This window comes from Dioscorea cayenensis, chromosome 5 (assembly GCF_009730915.1).
Source record: "Dioscorea cayenensis subsp. rotundata cultivar TDr96_F1 chromosome 5, TDr96_F1_v2_PseudoChromosome.rev07_lg8_w22 25.fasta, whole genome shotgun sequence".
Taxonomy (NCBI): domain Eukaryota; kingdom Viridiplantae; phylum Streptophyta; class Magnoliopsida; order Dioscoreales; family Dioscoreaceae; genus Dioscorea; species Dioscorea cayenensis.
In genome coordinates, this window is record NC_052475.1 from 18,059,959 (window position 1) to 18,076,597 (window position 16,639).

At 33.2% G+C, this 16,639-nt stretch overlaps 2 protein-coding genes across 2 annotated transcripts; one reads left to right on the top strand and one right to left on the bottom strand.

The window, feature by feature from the left end:
• Positions 1-1,709: 1,709 nt before the first annotated feature.
• Positions 1,710-2,483, bottom strand: LOC120260060. Its single transcript, XM_039267504.1, has 2 exons — positions 2,391-2,483; positions 1,710-2,315 (listed from the first exon to the last, which is right to left on the bottom strand). Exons 1-2 carry the CDS (start codon positions 2,481-2,483, stop codon positions 1,710-1,712), a joined length of 699 nt encoding a protein of 232 aa, XP_039123438.1.
• A 5,315-nt stretch (positions 2,484-7,798) lies between these two features.
• On the top strand, positions 7,799-13,720 carry LOC120261836 (D-3-phosphoglycerate dehydrogenase-like). The gene is made up of 10 exons (XM_039269841.1): positions 7,799-7,903; positions 8,797-8,932; positions 11,454-11,598; positions 11,718-11,845; positions 12,067-12,138; positions 12,235-12,352; positions 12,434-12,585; positions 12,893-12,934; positions 13,009-13,221; positions 13,526-13,720. Exons 2-10 carry the CDS (start codon positions 8,825-8,827, stop codon positions 13,592-13,594), a joined length of 1,047 nt encoding a protein of 348 aa, XP_039125775.1. The 5' UTR covers positions 7,799-7,903; positions 8,797-8,824; the 3' UTR covers positions 13,595-13,720.
• Positions 13,721-16,639: the final 2,919 nt, after the last annotated feature.

The following is a 16,639-nucleotide window of genomic DNA, read 5'->3' on the forward strand; positions in this document are numbered from 1 at the left end:
GGGACCATCCTTGTTCTACAACAATCCATGCACTCTCATCAATGGATTTGATAAACGCCTTCATGCTTAAATTCCAATATGGATAATTGGATCCATTTAGCAACGGTGATCGTGTGACAGAAGCTCCGTCTTTTTTGGTCATCAATGGAACTTGTTAGGACCTCGCTGACTTTGAAACCAAAGTGAACACGGCGACCAAGGCTCTGATACCACTTGTTAGTTCCACCGATATGGTTTGTGGTTAAAAGAACACTCAAACACTCATAGAAAGTTCACACAAACAAAACAAAAAGGAGGCACACAAGATTGGTAACCCAGTTCGGCGTCCACTCACCTAAATCGGGGGCAAAGCCCGGAGATAAACAATCCACTAAAAGAGGTAAAAATAGATGAGTACAAACACTTGTCACTCACTCTCCCAACAATAAAGATCACTACCTCTCAAGATTGTCTAATGCTCACTCACTCTCCTCCACAAGTGATACATACAATCTATGAGCAAGGTAGAGACATCTTAATGTCCCAAATATAGCACATACCTTTTTTAGAATCTCCGTGGCTACTAAGTTAAAACCTTCCGAAAATTAGCTGTTGCAACAACGCTTGTAACATGAATTGCAACATGGCCCTAACTGCTAACTTGACTGAGTTTTGGTTACATTGCGGATGACCTCAAGACCCATCAACCTCCCGGTCATGCTTAGTCTGAGTCGGTGCAGCCAAATCTCCCCATCCTGACTGTCGGCAACTAGCCTATCTCCTCAGTTCCTCATCATGCAGTTCCCTCGCAAGGGGCGCACGTCCTTGTGCGTCTTCACGAAACTTGCCAAACTTAGTCTTCAACCTTCTAGGTTTGGTCTTCAAATATTTTCCATAAAGATCTTTAATCAATCATCTCAATCATGCCAACAACAGGCATGTCTTCAAATCTTGCCCTTAATAGTCTTCAATCATCATCATTAAGGTTTCTTCAAATCATACCATTGATAGGTATTTCTTCAATTAAGCTCCATCCATATTTAGTCTTCAATCAAATCACCTAAATATGGTATTGATATGATCTTATCTTCAAGTTGAATACATTGCCAAAAATAACTCCACCGAGATCTTCAAGATATTTTCCTCCAAGACTCCTTGCCATGTCACCATGCCTTGCCATGTCATTATTTATGCCATGTCACACAGGTTGCCTCGTCACCTTGACTATGTGTCAAATCATGCCAATTATAGTGCGGTTACACTAAAACATTACATAAGAGATTGAGTGAAAATCAACACACTAGTACCCACCAGAACTAACTTTCACATTTGATAAGATAAAAAATTATTAAGAAAATCTACCACTTTAAAATAACCCCCAATCTCTCCATAGATCATTGAGTGCAGATTTGACATGCTCAAATGAAACAACCTTGCTAATAAATTTGCCTCATATAGCATTATGAAATCTCTTTCAAGTCTTAACGTAGAACTCTTAATCAACCTTGATAAAGTAGAGATTAAGGCTATTAGTTTATATAGGGTCTCTTCCTTATGGACTAAAACAGTGGCGGAACCAGGATTTAATAGTTGGGGGGCTAATTCAAAAAATATATATAAAATTTAATCTAAAAAACAATTATCTGAAATGTAAAATAGTGACATTATATAATTTTTTTATCAAAACAACCATACCTTGAATACATATTGGATATAAAAGCATAAAGTAGCTATCGATGGACGCTTGAACTAGAACCAATCCCAGCTTCAGTGCTAGAAATGCGAGGTATGCCACTAAGAGGAGGTAGTTGCATCCGTCGAGTTTGCATTTTTTGAAACCTTTGTAGAATCACTTCATTGTCAATAGTTGCAAAAACCTCCCGCTCAATATACACAACCAGGCTATCATTCATCCACTCATCTCCCATTTTGTTGCGCAAGTCAGTTTTCACAACATTCATAGCTGAAAACACCCTCTCAACACTAGCTGTTGCAACTGGTAAAACAAGCGCCAACTCAATTAGGCTATAAATGAGTGGAAAAATTGCATGTTTACCTGTCTCAACCATCTTTCTAGCCAAGCTACCCAAGTCCCCGACATTCATAAAATCTTCATAATGCCGCACATCATAAATGAAAGTGGTAAGTTGATCTTCAAGCATCATGCGTTCAGTTATTGTGAAATCTTCGGGATAAAGTTCTACAAGACGAAGTAGCTTATGGATATTGAATTTGGAAAATGAATCCCTTGGATCAAGGCATGACACGAGAAGAAGTAACTCAGTACTAGCTTCTGGGAAATGGTTTTGCATTTCTTGCGCAATTAAATCAATAACCTAAGATCACAATAATGATAAAATCTCAACATTAATGAAATTTACAAAAGGATAATAAATATTAAAAATACTAACCTCGCAAAAAATCTCAACACGATAATGGTGAAAATGAGTAATGACTTGCCCTTCCCGTCTAGACCGACCACGGATTCGCATATTATCCTCCATATTAGGTACCGGGATTGAGTTCTCTTCACAAAAATATCTAACTTGCTCTAAAAATGACTCCCATCCCGTCTCCATAAAGTCTTGAAGTCAAGGCCTCACAACTTCAATTAAACGCATAGCTTGAACAATATTTTGATCTTTTTGTTGTAAGGCAAGTGATAACTCATTTGTGATCCCCAATAAACGCCTCATCAAATACATCACAAACACAAATTGATAATTTTCCATTTTTTCAATCAAACTTGCCGCTATACCTCTATTATCATTAGAAGCACCATCATCATATACATTTAGGAGTACGTCTAACACTGAAGTCCACATTGAGATTAGGCGAAGAATGGTGGTGTAATGTGATCCCCAACAAGTATCCCTGGTCTCGCCAAACTGGATTCTTGATTTTTTTTCCTATGCCACTTACTATTTCCATCTTCTCCAATCGCTCAACTAGCTTATTATGGTGATGTTGCCGAAGTTGATCTCTCCTTTTGCATGATGCTCCGGCCGTGCTAACAATCATAATGACATATTGGAAGAAATCACTCACAATTCGATTGTCTTTAGCAACAACAACAATCACTAATTGGAGCTTATGAGCAAAACAATGGATATATCTTGCATATGGATTTTTATTAAGGATAAGTGCCTTCAAACTATTAAATTTTACCTCGCATATTTGAATTTGAAGCTCCATCATATCCTTGTCCCCTTAGCCTTGAAAGAGATAACCCATATTTGGCAAATAAACAATCAATGGCATTCTTCAATGAAATGGATTAGGTATCTGGCACATGAACCATAGCAAGGAACCACTTTACCACACTTCCATTCTTATTCACATATCGTAAAACAACTCCCATTTTCTCCTTCACTGACACATCCCGGGCTTCATCAATCATAAGGGAAAAATATTTATCTCCCAAATCATTAACGATTGCACATGTAATTTCTGCTAAACAAGCATTTGCTAGCTCTTTTCTGAACTTTTGGGGAAGTCATTTGATTGTTTCCAGGAGCATTTTGATTGACTGCCTTAAAAACCTTATCATTCCGCCGGCTATACCTCTCTAGTAACTCAAGGAAATTTCCTCTGTTTAATGAGCTCGAGGACTCATCATGTCCACGAAAAGCCAAGCCTTGCTTCAAGAGAAAACGTGTCACATCCAAAACAACCGTTAAACGAGTATGGTATTCAACCTCCATCTCGTGTGAATGTGCAGCCAATTGGTGTGACATGCTCTGCCTTTGATTTTGGAAACTCTGAAATTGCACTCTTGCATCATTATGCACACTGTTCACAGCACCAACATGCTCTATGAATTTTTCTAAAGCCTTTTTCCAATTATTGAATCCCGTTTTAGTGAATGCATCTTCTCTTGTTCGATTTTCTTTGCTTGGTGTGAAAAGATAACACCAAAAACAAAATGTTGCATCCTTGGTCACACTATACTCCAACCATGGATGTTGTTTAAACCAATTTTTTTTGAAAACTTCTCTTTTGTTTGCCATACTCTTTTTGTGGGAAATTATGGAAAATTAATTGACAAGGACCTCTAGTTAAATATTCCCTTCGAACTTGATCTCTAACCCCAACATCAAAGTCTTCAATCAGTTTTCATAGACCCGGGTCACTAACAATGTCATTCGAATTGAAATTCATATCGAGTGTTTTTCTCACTTGATTCGGAGACTAGTGGTGCTTTTGGAGAATTTGAGGACTCTTCACTTCTTGGACGTTTAATTACAAATTTATCCATGTCCAATTGGCTATAAAAGTGTATAATGCTATTCAAAGACAAAATAAACATGTGTAAAAAGAATGATAATAAAATAATAACTAGACATTAAAAGCCAACAATATTGCTAATTTATTTAAAGCATTTTTCCAATAAATGAATATTGAGACTACACAGTAACATAGGCATGTGTGCTTTTGCTTTCAAAAAATACAATCAATGTTCTAATCATATCATCAATGTTCTAATATAATCAAGATAAAACTTAATTGGACCTAATTCATTGTGTCATGTCAGCAAACCCAAAAGCTTCAATATGTTTAAGGTCATTATTCTAGTGAAGATGACAACCTGGTCTTTAATTTGTTGTTCAAGACTCTTATTAGAGAAATATATTTTCAGCCACATATTGAACATTGAACCATCATTCACATATACATATATAAATATATATTAATATATATATGTAAAACTAATATTGTTGTGCCTTATTAGATATACAACTATTTCTTTATGTATGAATATGGAGATTCTTACTTGAGTGCTAAGTTTTTAGAATTCATATTAATCTTGGAGACTGTGATTCATTGTTTTCTCAGGATGCTCACTGAAACCTTAAAAAACTGGTGAACTTTAAATATATGTGGGGCTTGAGAATAACATATAATTAGCATATGAAGTATGCCCATCAAATATATCAAGAAATGGAAAAAAAAAATGCAATTATTAATTATTCCACTCCATGATTGGAAATTGTTGTTGTCTTAATTTCTTTCTTGAGTACAGAGATGAAGGTTTAGACTTGTTCAAAGAGTGATGCCTCTTTAGTTTGCTTTCTTCAAGCAATTGCTTTTCTCTAAAACAAATTTAGTCAGTCCCTTTTTTTTCTCATTAAGTATATGTACATTATTCATTTTAAACTCTAATAAGGAAATATGCTTGGATAATCCAATCATAATTAGACAAATATCACCCTAATTTACTAATTAGCAAACAAATGATATAGAGCACAAACTTGGCTAGCTGTTGTATTTGGATTACTTAACTAATTAATTTATTCTTGCTATATGACAAGATTGAGGAATCAGAAGATCATATAATGAGCAAAATGCTAATTTGTTTCTTCAGCATGATATCTTTTTCCATTTAGTTATAATCTAAAGTAAGCAAATTAATAGTACCAATTAACAGATATAACTATCATATTTGGCACTGACAACAAGTCCATTTAGTTTTAAATAGATGGTGAATATGCTCTTTTTTATCTCATTTTCTTTCTATTTGGCACTAACAGTAACAAGACAAACAAATAGGAAGTAACTAGTAAGGAAGGGATGGTTCATTCATTGCATATTATTGTATAATTTGTATTGATGAAATTCTAAAGCAAAAGAACAAAGTCTTACATATGGCCCCTCAAATGATCAAATCCACTCCTCGAATCTTTGAATCTTTCTTCTCAAAACGACAAATCTGAATTCTGGTCTCTAGATTAGATATAGGAATTTCTGAAAAACAAAGTGATGAATTTTATGATCAAAACAACAAAATCCAAATCCAATTCAAACAAAAACTTATAAACAAACCTACACTTTGGAGTTTGGACTTTGGAGAAACCATACCACAGGTCCACAGCAGCTCAGCTCATTGAGAATGAGAGCCCAATAATCATGCTCAGAGAGTCAACTTTTAGTTGCACACTTGCACACAAAGAGCAATCAGTGAATCTGAATCACAGATTTACTCATTCACAGAAGCATAATCTAAGACTCTAAGTTGGAGCTAGAATAGCAAGAATGCCTGCCAAAAAACTAAAGGAAGGAGAGATCTTGAGGCAATGAGGCTTGAGAGTTAAGATGTTGAGTAGTAAACAAATGTCTGATTTTGAGCCAGTGAGGGTATGCCAATTTTGGGTATTGGATTCGGATCGAAGTTTAAGTGATTAAGTCCGATAACCCGATAATAATATCTGTCACCTTGTGGTCCTTATCGGATCTGAATTATGGATCCAAAATTAAACTTGTGTCAGTTGTGTGACTGTGTCACATGTGACTTTGGCTTTAGAGTTCAAAGTCTCCACTCTCCACTCTCCAGACTTTCACAATATCTTGACAAGACGATGATCGACTCGACTGACCGGAGCTGCAACTTGCAAAGCACATGCTGCACATCACAAGGCTCAAGCACAAGCTGGCAAGCTGCACAACCAAGGTCCAAGACTCCAAGGACTAAGGCCTAGCCTCCCAAGCCCCAAGGAGAGGGGGCTGATTCGGCTAAAGCCCCAAGCTCAGAGACTCCGAGTCTCTGACGAAAGCTAACCTCACAGCGATCTTTCTGGCGCCAAGGGGGGGCTGAAGCCCCCACTCGGCCCCTTTGGTTCCGCCATTGGACTAAAAAGAAAAATATACTATAGGATGATGCCCTTGCAATAACAATAGTTTATGATTTTCTTTACAATGGTGGTAGGTTTGCTCCCAACTTGCCATTGCAAGCGAGGACAAAGAAAAAAAGTTCATAAAATCATGGATGAAGGTGCTTAGGGAAATTGATTAGGATGAAGGAATTGAACACCTCCTTTTGTTTTTCTTTGATGAATAATTCCACTCTTAAATAGTTAAATTACATATTACTAGAATTAATGATAATTATGATTTAGCCCTTCTAATTTGGCCACACTATGTCGTCACTAATTTCAGCTATTCAATTTATTAATCAAAATATATTTATTATCATCATTATTTTTACAGCAACATGTGTGTGGGTAAGGACAAAATCATTATCATTTATATGTTTATATAATAACATTTTGAAACTATGATTTTAATGATATAGTGTATAAATTTTTACTAAAACAAAACCTTTTTTTATAAAGCTTAGTTATTTAAAATAAATTTAATTTTTTTATAATTAAAAAATTATTAATATTGATAAATATCTATTATTTTGAATAGTTATAGAATATATTTTGCTTAAAAGAATTGTCCACATTTCTTTTAAAATTATAACAGTAACTTTTATCATTGTCATTTCATCAATGAACATTCCCCGCCTACCTACGTTAGTAGAATATAAAAAAATAATTCCTCCCAATCAATTTGCAAAACAAATTCCTTAAACCACTCCCAACAAATTTTCAAATCTTTAATAATTTTTTTATCTTCAATATAAATATATATATATATAGATTTTCATGAATAGAAAATAAGTAGAGAAAAAACATAAAGAGAAAAGAAAAAAAAATATATGGATCACTGTCAATTACACGGAATCTTCTCTACTTGCTTCTTCTTATATATCTTCTTATCTATATCAAAATACATAAATAAAGAGGTATTTATATGCCTTCAAAAATATTAAATCAATGATCAAAATTGATTTGATCCGACTGTCCAAAATACCGTACTATATATAACAGTGTTGACGGCTGATACAATACCACGTGTTATTGATACTACAGTAAACATCCACTATTTATTATACTATCCGTAACATCTTTCTTATTTCTATTTTTATTTAAAATTTTATGGGTCACCACACCTTTATGAGACAGCATGACAATAAACATGTCACATGGCCTTTCATTTATTCTATATTTTTGCATATAAAAGCCGACAATGCACAACATGCGAGGAAAAGACCAACCTAAACCTCACATGCCTGCTTTCTCAGCTCACTATCTTGCTACTGGTAAGTGCCCTTCTCTCTCTTTCACTCTCACTCTCTCCTTTTCTCTTTGCTTTTTTTGGTTTTCAAACTTCTTTTCTTTTTATGTATTATTTTCCATCTTAAGGTTTTCCCCTTTGTTGGGGTACTTGGGTTTTGTTTTAGTTCTCCTCACATCCAATGTTGGATTTTTTTCCCCCAGTTGCCCATCTCTCTTTTCACTCTCTCTGCTTTTATCTCCCTTGTTTGGCTTTCAAAACTTCCTTTTTTATGTCTTATTTGCCATCCTAAGTTCCCCTTTTTCTGTTTTTTTTTTTCTTGATAAGAAGGTATATGCATGGGCTGTAAAATTCATGGTTAAGCTCATATCCCCTCACTCAGTAATAAGGGATTTTGACTGTAAATCAACTCCCAAAATCAGAGTTCTATTATCATTACTATGTGTTTAGCGAAACTTGGACTCTTTACATGTAAAACTTTTGTAGTGAGGCCAATAACATCATGCTATAACTCTTTAGTCATTGTCAGATTCTTCACATGTTAATACCTTGTTTTTCATTTATTAAAATTGTAATTATCCACTTTTATAACATATGTTTTTGCCTTTGAGTTTATGAGAAGTATTTGTGGAGTATGGAAGAGTTACCATCTTCACGTGGGAAGGATGGTAACCTTACTCTTTTTCACCAAATATGATGCATAATAAATAATTCAATATGGCCTAGTCCAGTTAATTACTCTTTTGATTAAGTAATTAATTTTTTTTATTTTAATTAAAATGAATATTAGTTTTAATTAATAATCATAAAAACGAATTAAGGGCAAATTAAGATTTTAAAATTGACTGCAAGAGCCATTAATTTTCCTTGTTATGTGGAATCAAAATTTTGGTTCATGTTTTCATATTTGAATTGCAGATTTCTCATCAAAAAAGCTGAGAAAACGATGGAAAATGGTGTGGACAAAGTTACGAGGGTCTTGTTTTGTGGCTTTGAGCATCCTGCTTCTCACAGTTACACTCAGAAATATTTGGAAAATTGCCCATTTATAAAGGTCCTTTCTTTGCATTTTTTTTTTTTACATCTCTTTCTTGTTTTTACATGAATTTCTTGAAGCATTTCATTCATTTAATTTACTTTAGGAAATACATTATATTAGTTTATCAATATAGAAGTTAAGGAAAAACTGAAGTCATTTAATATTGACATTAATTATATACAAAAAGATGTGCTTTCATTAAACAAATTCAGTTGTGAACATAAAACAAAGGGCATCTCAAGTCATTTTATTTTGGTCTTATAAAAATAAATACCACAACACCATTATAGCCCAGTGGTTAGCCACTTCCTTTCTTATTTAGAGAACATGCGATCAAATCTCATCTGTAACATGGTGAAAAGAGTATTTTGTGGTGTACACCAACGGTCTGTATATAGGGTGAGTGCATGTGATGCATTTAACAGATATCTCACACGTAACTAACTCATAATTGTTTATCCATTTAGTCAATAAATAAATAAATACATATAAACACAATAATCGGCATAATGTGATAGCTAAACAACCTTAGGGGGTGTTTGGTTGCAAGGCATGGATTGGGAATCTTGCGATTCAGTGCATTTGGATAGAGCGTGGGAGTGAGAAAGGAATGAGTGAGGAATGAGGGAGGAGAGGTGAATGGAATCCTCCCAAAAATGGGAGGATGCTCATTCCTCTAGCTCCTTTGGAATGATTTCTGTGTAGCTCTTATTTAATAAATAAAATAATAATTTAATTTAATAATAATTAAATATATAATTCTAATAATAAATAATGATTAAAAGTGAAATAATAATATCTGATAAATAAATAATAATTTAATTTAAATAATAATTAATTAGGTTATTTTGAATAATAAATCAATAATTAATGTGAAATAATAGTAACTACAAAATTAAATATAAAAATCAATTTCAAATAATAATTAAATAAATAAATTTAACAATAAATAATAATTAATGTAAAAAATAATAACTAATAATTAAAAATAATAACCTAGTTTAAATAATAATTAAATAGATCATTTTAATAATAAATAATAATCAAAAGTGAAAATATTTAGCAAAATGAAAATATAACAATATATAAAATTGGAAATATGTATTTTAAAATGAAAATAATAATTATTATTTTCATGAGTAATGATATTAATATCACATTTTTTCATAACTTGTATTAGTCAAATACTTTTCACTTCTACTCTTCCTCAATCCTGAATTACTCTCTCATACCTTCTAACCAAACATAGTTTTCCTTTCATTCCTAATCCATTTCCCCTTATTCTTATTCTTATCTTATTCCTTATCAATTCCATTCCTTGCAAACAAACAGCACCTTAGTTCTTTTCCCCAAGAAAATATAATGATCTTCCTTTACCCTAAGTAAGAGTATTTTAGCTTATATATATATATATATATGTATGTGAGGACCCATCATTTAGGAACGTTCATATTAACCGTTGGATTATCCATGACAGTTCTCAACACTGCTATACAGTAATTATGCACAGTATCCATATAAATAATAGCCATTAGATTAAACAAACATCCACAGTAATTATGCACAGTATCCATATAAATAATAGCCATTAGATTAAACAAACATCCACAGTGGATAGTCATCTATGTACGTACGCTAATGACTTTAATCCTATATATATACATTTATAAAGAACAAAATAAAACTAATATAAATAATTTGATAACCCATTTGAAAAATTCGGACCTATCAACTTGCTTAAAACTGGTTCATGTCAAATGAAATACCCAGTATGGGGTAAATTTTTTGGAAGTGTACCAAACTATGGTCTTTTTTCATTATGGAGTCCAAACGATAAACTAAATCAAAATGGTTACCTAACTTCAATTTTGTTTTATCGGGTGATTACTTGAGATATTTCGACCTATTTTTTTTTTATGATATAGATGCTGGAAATTCTCTGTCAACATATGCATGACACACGTCCGCCTAATTGACAATTCAATCTCACATACTGACAGAAATTTAAAATATCAAATCATCAAACATAGACTAAAATCTCTCATGTGACCACCTGGGAAACAAAATTAAAGTTCGGTAATAATTTTGATTCAAATTAAAATCTGGCCTCAAAGTGAAAATGGGCCATAGTTTAGTGCTCTATCAAAAAATTTACTCACCCAGCATGGGCAATCCATGTTATTTTCTTGTCTGTTATATCTTGTTCGTTGTCTCATCCATCATCCTCGTTGCTGGTGCCACCCATGCTCCAGATCGAGTGCAATTTCTAGATTCGGCTATCATCATCTTCTACAACATCTTCGCCATCTCGTTGTCGATGACACAATCAACATAAGGAGCTTTATGAATTAAGTGATGTTTTCATAGACTAACAGACACCTTTTATCTTAGTTCCTGGATCAAAATTGATCCATTTTTGAGTTAATGGACAAAGTTGCATTTATTAAATGATATGATATGATTAAAAAAGAATATATATTTATATATATATGATGCTTATCTTTACCTAATTGATTATATGTTTGATTCTTGGCAGATAGATGTGCTAGCTCATGTTGATGTGCCTGATTGTATACATAAATATCATGTATGTGTAGTCAAAATGTTCCGCCTAGATTCACAGATGATTGCTAGAGCTGTTAAAATGAAACTCATTATACAGTTTGGTGTTGGTTTAGAAGGTTAGTACCCTCAATTCTCTATTATTTCTTTCATTTGGTTTATTGTCCTATTTTAATAATTAAATTTTACAAATTAAAAAAGTACTTTGATTTGTCATCAGTTTTTTTTCTTTATGTAGGTGTTGATATTGTTGCTGCTTCACAACATAATATTAAGGTTGCAAGAATTCCAGGAAAATTATCTGGGAATTCCAAAGCATGTGCTGAAATGGCAATTTATTTGATCTTGGGTCTTCTAAGAAAGAAGGTTCATTGATTTTAATCCTTTATTTTTTTTTAAACAAAAATATATCTTCATAAACTTCACTTTTGGTCCTTGAACTAAGAGGAGTAGTTCATGAATATCCCCTAAGCTATGAAAAAAATAAGCAGTTCCAATCCCCATCAAAGAAAAAGTTTTAGTTTTCAGGGACCAATAGTGTACTTCATGATAATTCTAACTCATTTTTTCTTTTAAATTTTCATCAGAAGGAGATGGAAGAATCAATACAGAGGAAAATTGTAGGTCAACCTCTTGGTGATACACTTTTTGGGAAAAACAGTAGGTTTTTTTTTTCGTCATATTGTCACAAATATATATAAGTCTGGGTCTTTCTTTCTATCAGCTTAACATTCTTGATATATATATATATATAGGTCTTTATTGTCGGATTCGGAGATATCGGCTATGATCTTGCTAAAATATTGCGCGGTTTCGGTGTAAAAATTCTTGCAACAAAAAGAAAATGGAATTTTAATTCCAATAAGCAGAATGGTACAGGTCAAAGATGCATTTAGTTTTGTTTGCATAAATGAGCTGCATGGTATTTTCTCTAATTCATTGATTTATTGTCAGGATCTACTAATGATAATGATGATCGTATCTCCGATAAACAAATTGATGCAATTGGTGAACTGGTTGACATAAAAGGAAGTCCACAAGATTACTATCAATTTGCTGCGGAGGCTGATATAGTAGTCCTTTGCTTGACATTAAATTCAGAAACAGTTAGTTTCATCTTCTGTTTTATTAATTATTTTCACTAAGAATAAAATTAAATGTTATTAGAGTAACTAATAATATGTTTGGATTGCATGTAGCATGATATCATGGATTGAATTGAGTTCAATCAATATGTTAGGTTTGTAATCTGATATGATAAACTAAGAAATAAACTATATTAAAGACTATAATTTCCGCACCTTAATTAACTAGCAATGTACTCATCTTTAACTAATTATCATATAAATTTAAATGACCAATTAATTTTGAAGTCCTTTCACTAACATTTCTGCAACTAATGAAAACTTGCAGGCTGGTATAATCAACAAAGAGTTCCTTTCCTCTATGAAGAAAGTAAGTATTAGTAATTCACTCATAACTTTATTTTTTACACTATTTATTTATGCAATAATTTATTAATTTTGAAGGGTTCTATGCTGGTAAATATAGCAAGAGGTGGTGTAGTAGATTACAAATCAGTGTATGAAAGTTTGAAATCAGGTCATCTTGGTGGTTTAGCAATGGATGTTGCCTGGCAAGAACCATTTGATCCTCAAGATCCAATACTGAAATTACCAAATGTTATTATTACTCCTCATGTTGCTGGTGTCACTGAGCTTTCCTATACTTCAATGGCTAAGGTACTTGCATGTTATAATTATAAAATCATATATATGTATATATAAGAATCTACATATACGTTTCACAGTAGCTTTTAGATGTAAATAGTTAACAGTCACTATCCAGTTATATATTTAACAATAATTTTACATTGCTAATAACAGTTATCATTAAATATGATGAAAAACTAACATATAATTAGAAAACGTTTACAATATAAATGTGTGTATATATACATATGAATGAAATACATAACTGCACCTTTTATTCATCAATTGTTTGAAAAAGGATTAATAAATGTAACATGTGCCTTGAACTTGATAGATTGTTGGTGATTGTGCCATTCAACTCCACAATGGGCATGCACTCAAAGGAATTCAAGTAGTCAACTGAAGAACAAAACACTATCATTGTTCCTCTGCGTATTATGTCTTGTTATCTGTAAAGCATCATTCTTTGCAGTGAACTGTGAGAACAAAACACTATTATTGTCCCTTCAAGCATTATGTCTTCTTATGAGAAAAGGGGTCATTCTTTGAATAATTACTACCGGACAAAGCACAAAACACATCAAAGTTGTGAACAAAAATAGAATTAATATCTCAATACATCTATACTTTCACTATACATAAGCTAAAGCTCAATTTACCTTCTACGAAAGCACATGAGCACTTTATGCAGAAAAACCGGTGCCAATAGATCGTTAGTTATTCTTTGGTTGTTTTTTCTTTTTAATCAAACTATCCACCCACTTCATCCTTTTCTTTGTAGTCATTATAAATCAAGTTCATATATTGTTATGTATGATGTCAAGTTTAACTTGAAATTTAATTAATTTTGTACTCTTGTATAAATACTCATATTCTCTCATTGTCTTTTTTTTTAGGGAAAGAGCCACCAGGGTAGCTATTTTATTAATAATAAAAAAAAGGTTCATACAAACAGACAGGTACAGACCACCAAACAAACAAAAACAAAAAATCTAGAAAACAGAAAGAAAACAAATACACCCAGAACTAAAAAAGAAATCATGTAGCAAAACCAGATTGATAAAATAACTTCATCAGCCATTTTGGCTTTTCCATGCCCATATGAAAGAGAGAAAGTTGAGAAGCATGCATCCCATGGCCAGCCAAAGCAATAGCAACCCGATTCCAGTGATGAGGTATAACTTCGATCTGAGGCTGATTCAGGTGCCGAAGGAGCCAAAGTAGACAATCCATAGAAAGCACCCTGACGCCAAGAGACCAAGTCCTCATTACAGTTAATCTTCTTCCAAAGGTCCTCTGAGCTGATGTAAATGTTAGAACAGCAATCCTTTGATTCGATGATATAATCAAGAGCCCAGCAGAGTGCCTTCAAGTTCATATCCAGACTGTCGGCTAGACTAATAGGGCAAAGACCTACACCACAAACAGTAACGTTAGAATTGATAATCATAAAGCCCATACCACCCTTACCTGTAGCGAGATTCCAAGCCGCAGCAGAGAAAACACCCAAAGCACCAGGGCGAGGTCTGTTGTTCACCATATAATTCCGCATCAAATGGTTATTAGTGCTGATAGAAAAATCCTTAACATGAAGTATCACCAGATTGGCAATCTTGTAGATATCCAGATTATCTTGCCTGAAGATCCTGTTACATCTTCTTTTCCAAATTTGCCAAAGAGTAGCAGCAATAATAGAGGCCAAAAATAAAGAGTTACCATTGGAACTGAAGTCAAGCCAATCACCACCAGTAACCAAATTGAGAAGATTGACTTTAATATCAGCAAGAATTTCAATTGTCTTCCAAACCCGAACACTAACATGGCAAGATTTAAAGAGATGATCAGAGCTTTCTAAGACCAAACCACAAAACACACATGGATCAGGAGGACCAAGGTTTAGCCGATACATATATTCATAAGTTTTTAAGTTTGTCATGCAACAACATCCAGGATAAAAAGTTTTTAGTTTTAGGAGCAACTCTAAGTTTCCGGATATTAGACCCAGACCCAATCCATCTCGCTCAATCAATAATTTCTTGTTAAGAAACTTGTAAATGTTAGAAGATAGCTTAGTACCTTGCAATTCAGGAGACCAGACCCAGTGAGTGCCTTCATCAAAACTAATCTTACCATGCGATATGATTGGAGAGTTCCAATTGAAGCCAAAAATAAAATTAAGAGATGCCACATTCCAATTGCAGTTAATTAACAAGTCACAAATTCTAAGAACCTCAGCAGACATATCCATGTTAAGGAACATAGGTTTGAAGGTAATAGGAATGTCAAAAATCCAAGGATGATATAAAAAATAAGTAACAGTTGGGTTAAGACAGTTAATCCAAAGGAAAGGTTTAAGAACATTAGCATTACCGCAAGACCTCGGAAGAAAGCCGAGCAGTTCTGGGGAGGTTTCATGGTCCAAAAATTATGATACCCATACTTTAAATATAAGATATCTACCAAGAGAGCATCCTGCTTATTGAGAAAGTTAAGAAGATTCTTAGCCATGAGCGAGTGTTTAACCTTAAGAATATTGCGAATGCCTAATCCCCCCTCAGATTTACTCAAAGTAATAGTATCCCAATTCACCATGGGCATCCCATGACAAATTTCTCTCATTGTCAAAGAGATGCCAAACCTTAGAAAGGTGCATATCATAGCTGTATTGCTTGTTCATCTTGAATTAATAAAGCTATCGAAGAGATTTTTATATCCCTATTGCAAAGTTATGGTGTAATCTTATTCGGAAGAACTCATTTTTTTTTTTCAACACTTTTTTTTCATTTTAAAGTTTAAGTTTATAATTAAAAGATGAAATTCCTATTGAGGAGTTATGATACAATTAATGCTGGAAAATTTTTGTCGGAGTATTGTTCATGATTAATGTAGCAAGTTATTGTTCATGTATATGGTCACATGTATGAGTACATTCCAAATTGCACAGTTCTCTAATCATGGTATGCGGCCTTTTATGTGTATGCACGTCTGCCAGTATGAATTTTTTTGACATGATATATGACTTTTTATGTGAGTGTATAATTTTGATCCATATGGCTGCCAGTTTGTACCATATGGTTTCTTATGTGGATGTGAGCTTATGTGCTTGCTTGTATGACTCCCAATACCTTCAAACAAAACTACAAACACTTGCAAACCTCTTCTTGAATGTTAGAATGAAATGTAAAATAATAAATCAAGTTAATATCACAGTTTTTAGAGTGAAAACCCCTTTCAAATCGAAAAGAAAAATCATAGAACTCGTTAGAGCCACTTGAAAAGTGTTTCATTACGTCAACTACGGGATAACAATGGTTCTCTCTATATACAACTAGAGAATTGCAATTATACTAGCTTCAGTGGGTCAACACAAGACTTTTAACATGATATGCATCATCTCTAAAATTGATAAGCACAATAAAACATTAAGAAGAAGATTGGATAAAGAAGC

Excerpts from the sequence above, each read along its gene's own strand:
- LOC120261836 (XM_039269841.1), top strand. The coding sequence starts at position 8,825 with ATGGAAAATGGTGTGGACAAAGTTACGAGGGTCTTGTTTTGTGGCTTT. Across the intron at positions 12,353-12,433 it reads TAATTCCAATAAGCAGAATG|GATCTACTAATGATAATGAT; the intron begins GTACAGGTCAAA and ends ATTTATTGTCAG. Across the intron at positions 12,935-13,008 it reads TCCTTTCCTCTATGAAGAAA|GGTTCTATGCTGGTAAATAT; the intron begins GTAAGTATTAGT and ends TTAATTTTGAAG.
- LOC120260060 (XM_039267504.1), bottom strand. The coding sequence starts at position 2,483 with ATGGAGGATAATATGCGAATCCGTGGTCGGTCTAGACGGGAAGGGCAA. Across the intron at positions 2,316-2,390 it reads GTGTTGAGATTTTTTGCGAG|GTTATTGATTTAATTGCGCA; the intron begins GTTAGTATTTTT and ends TTGTGATCTTAG.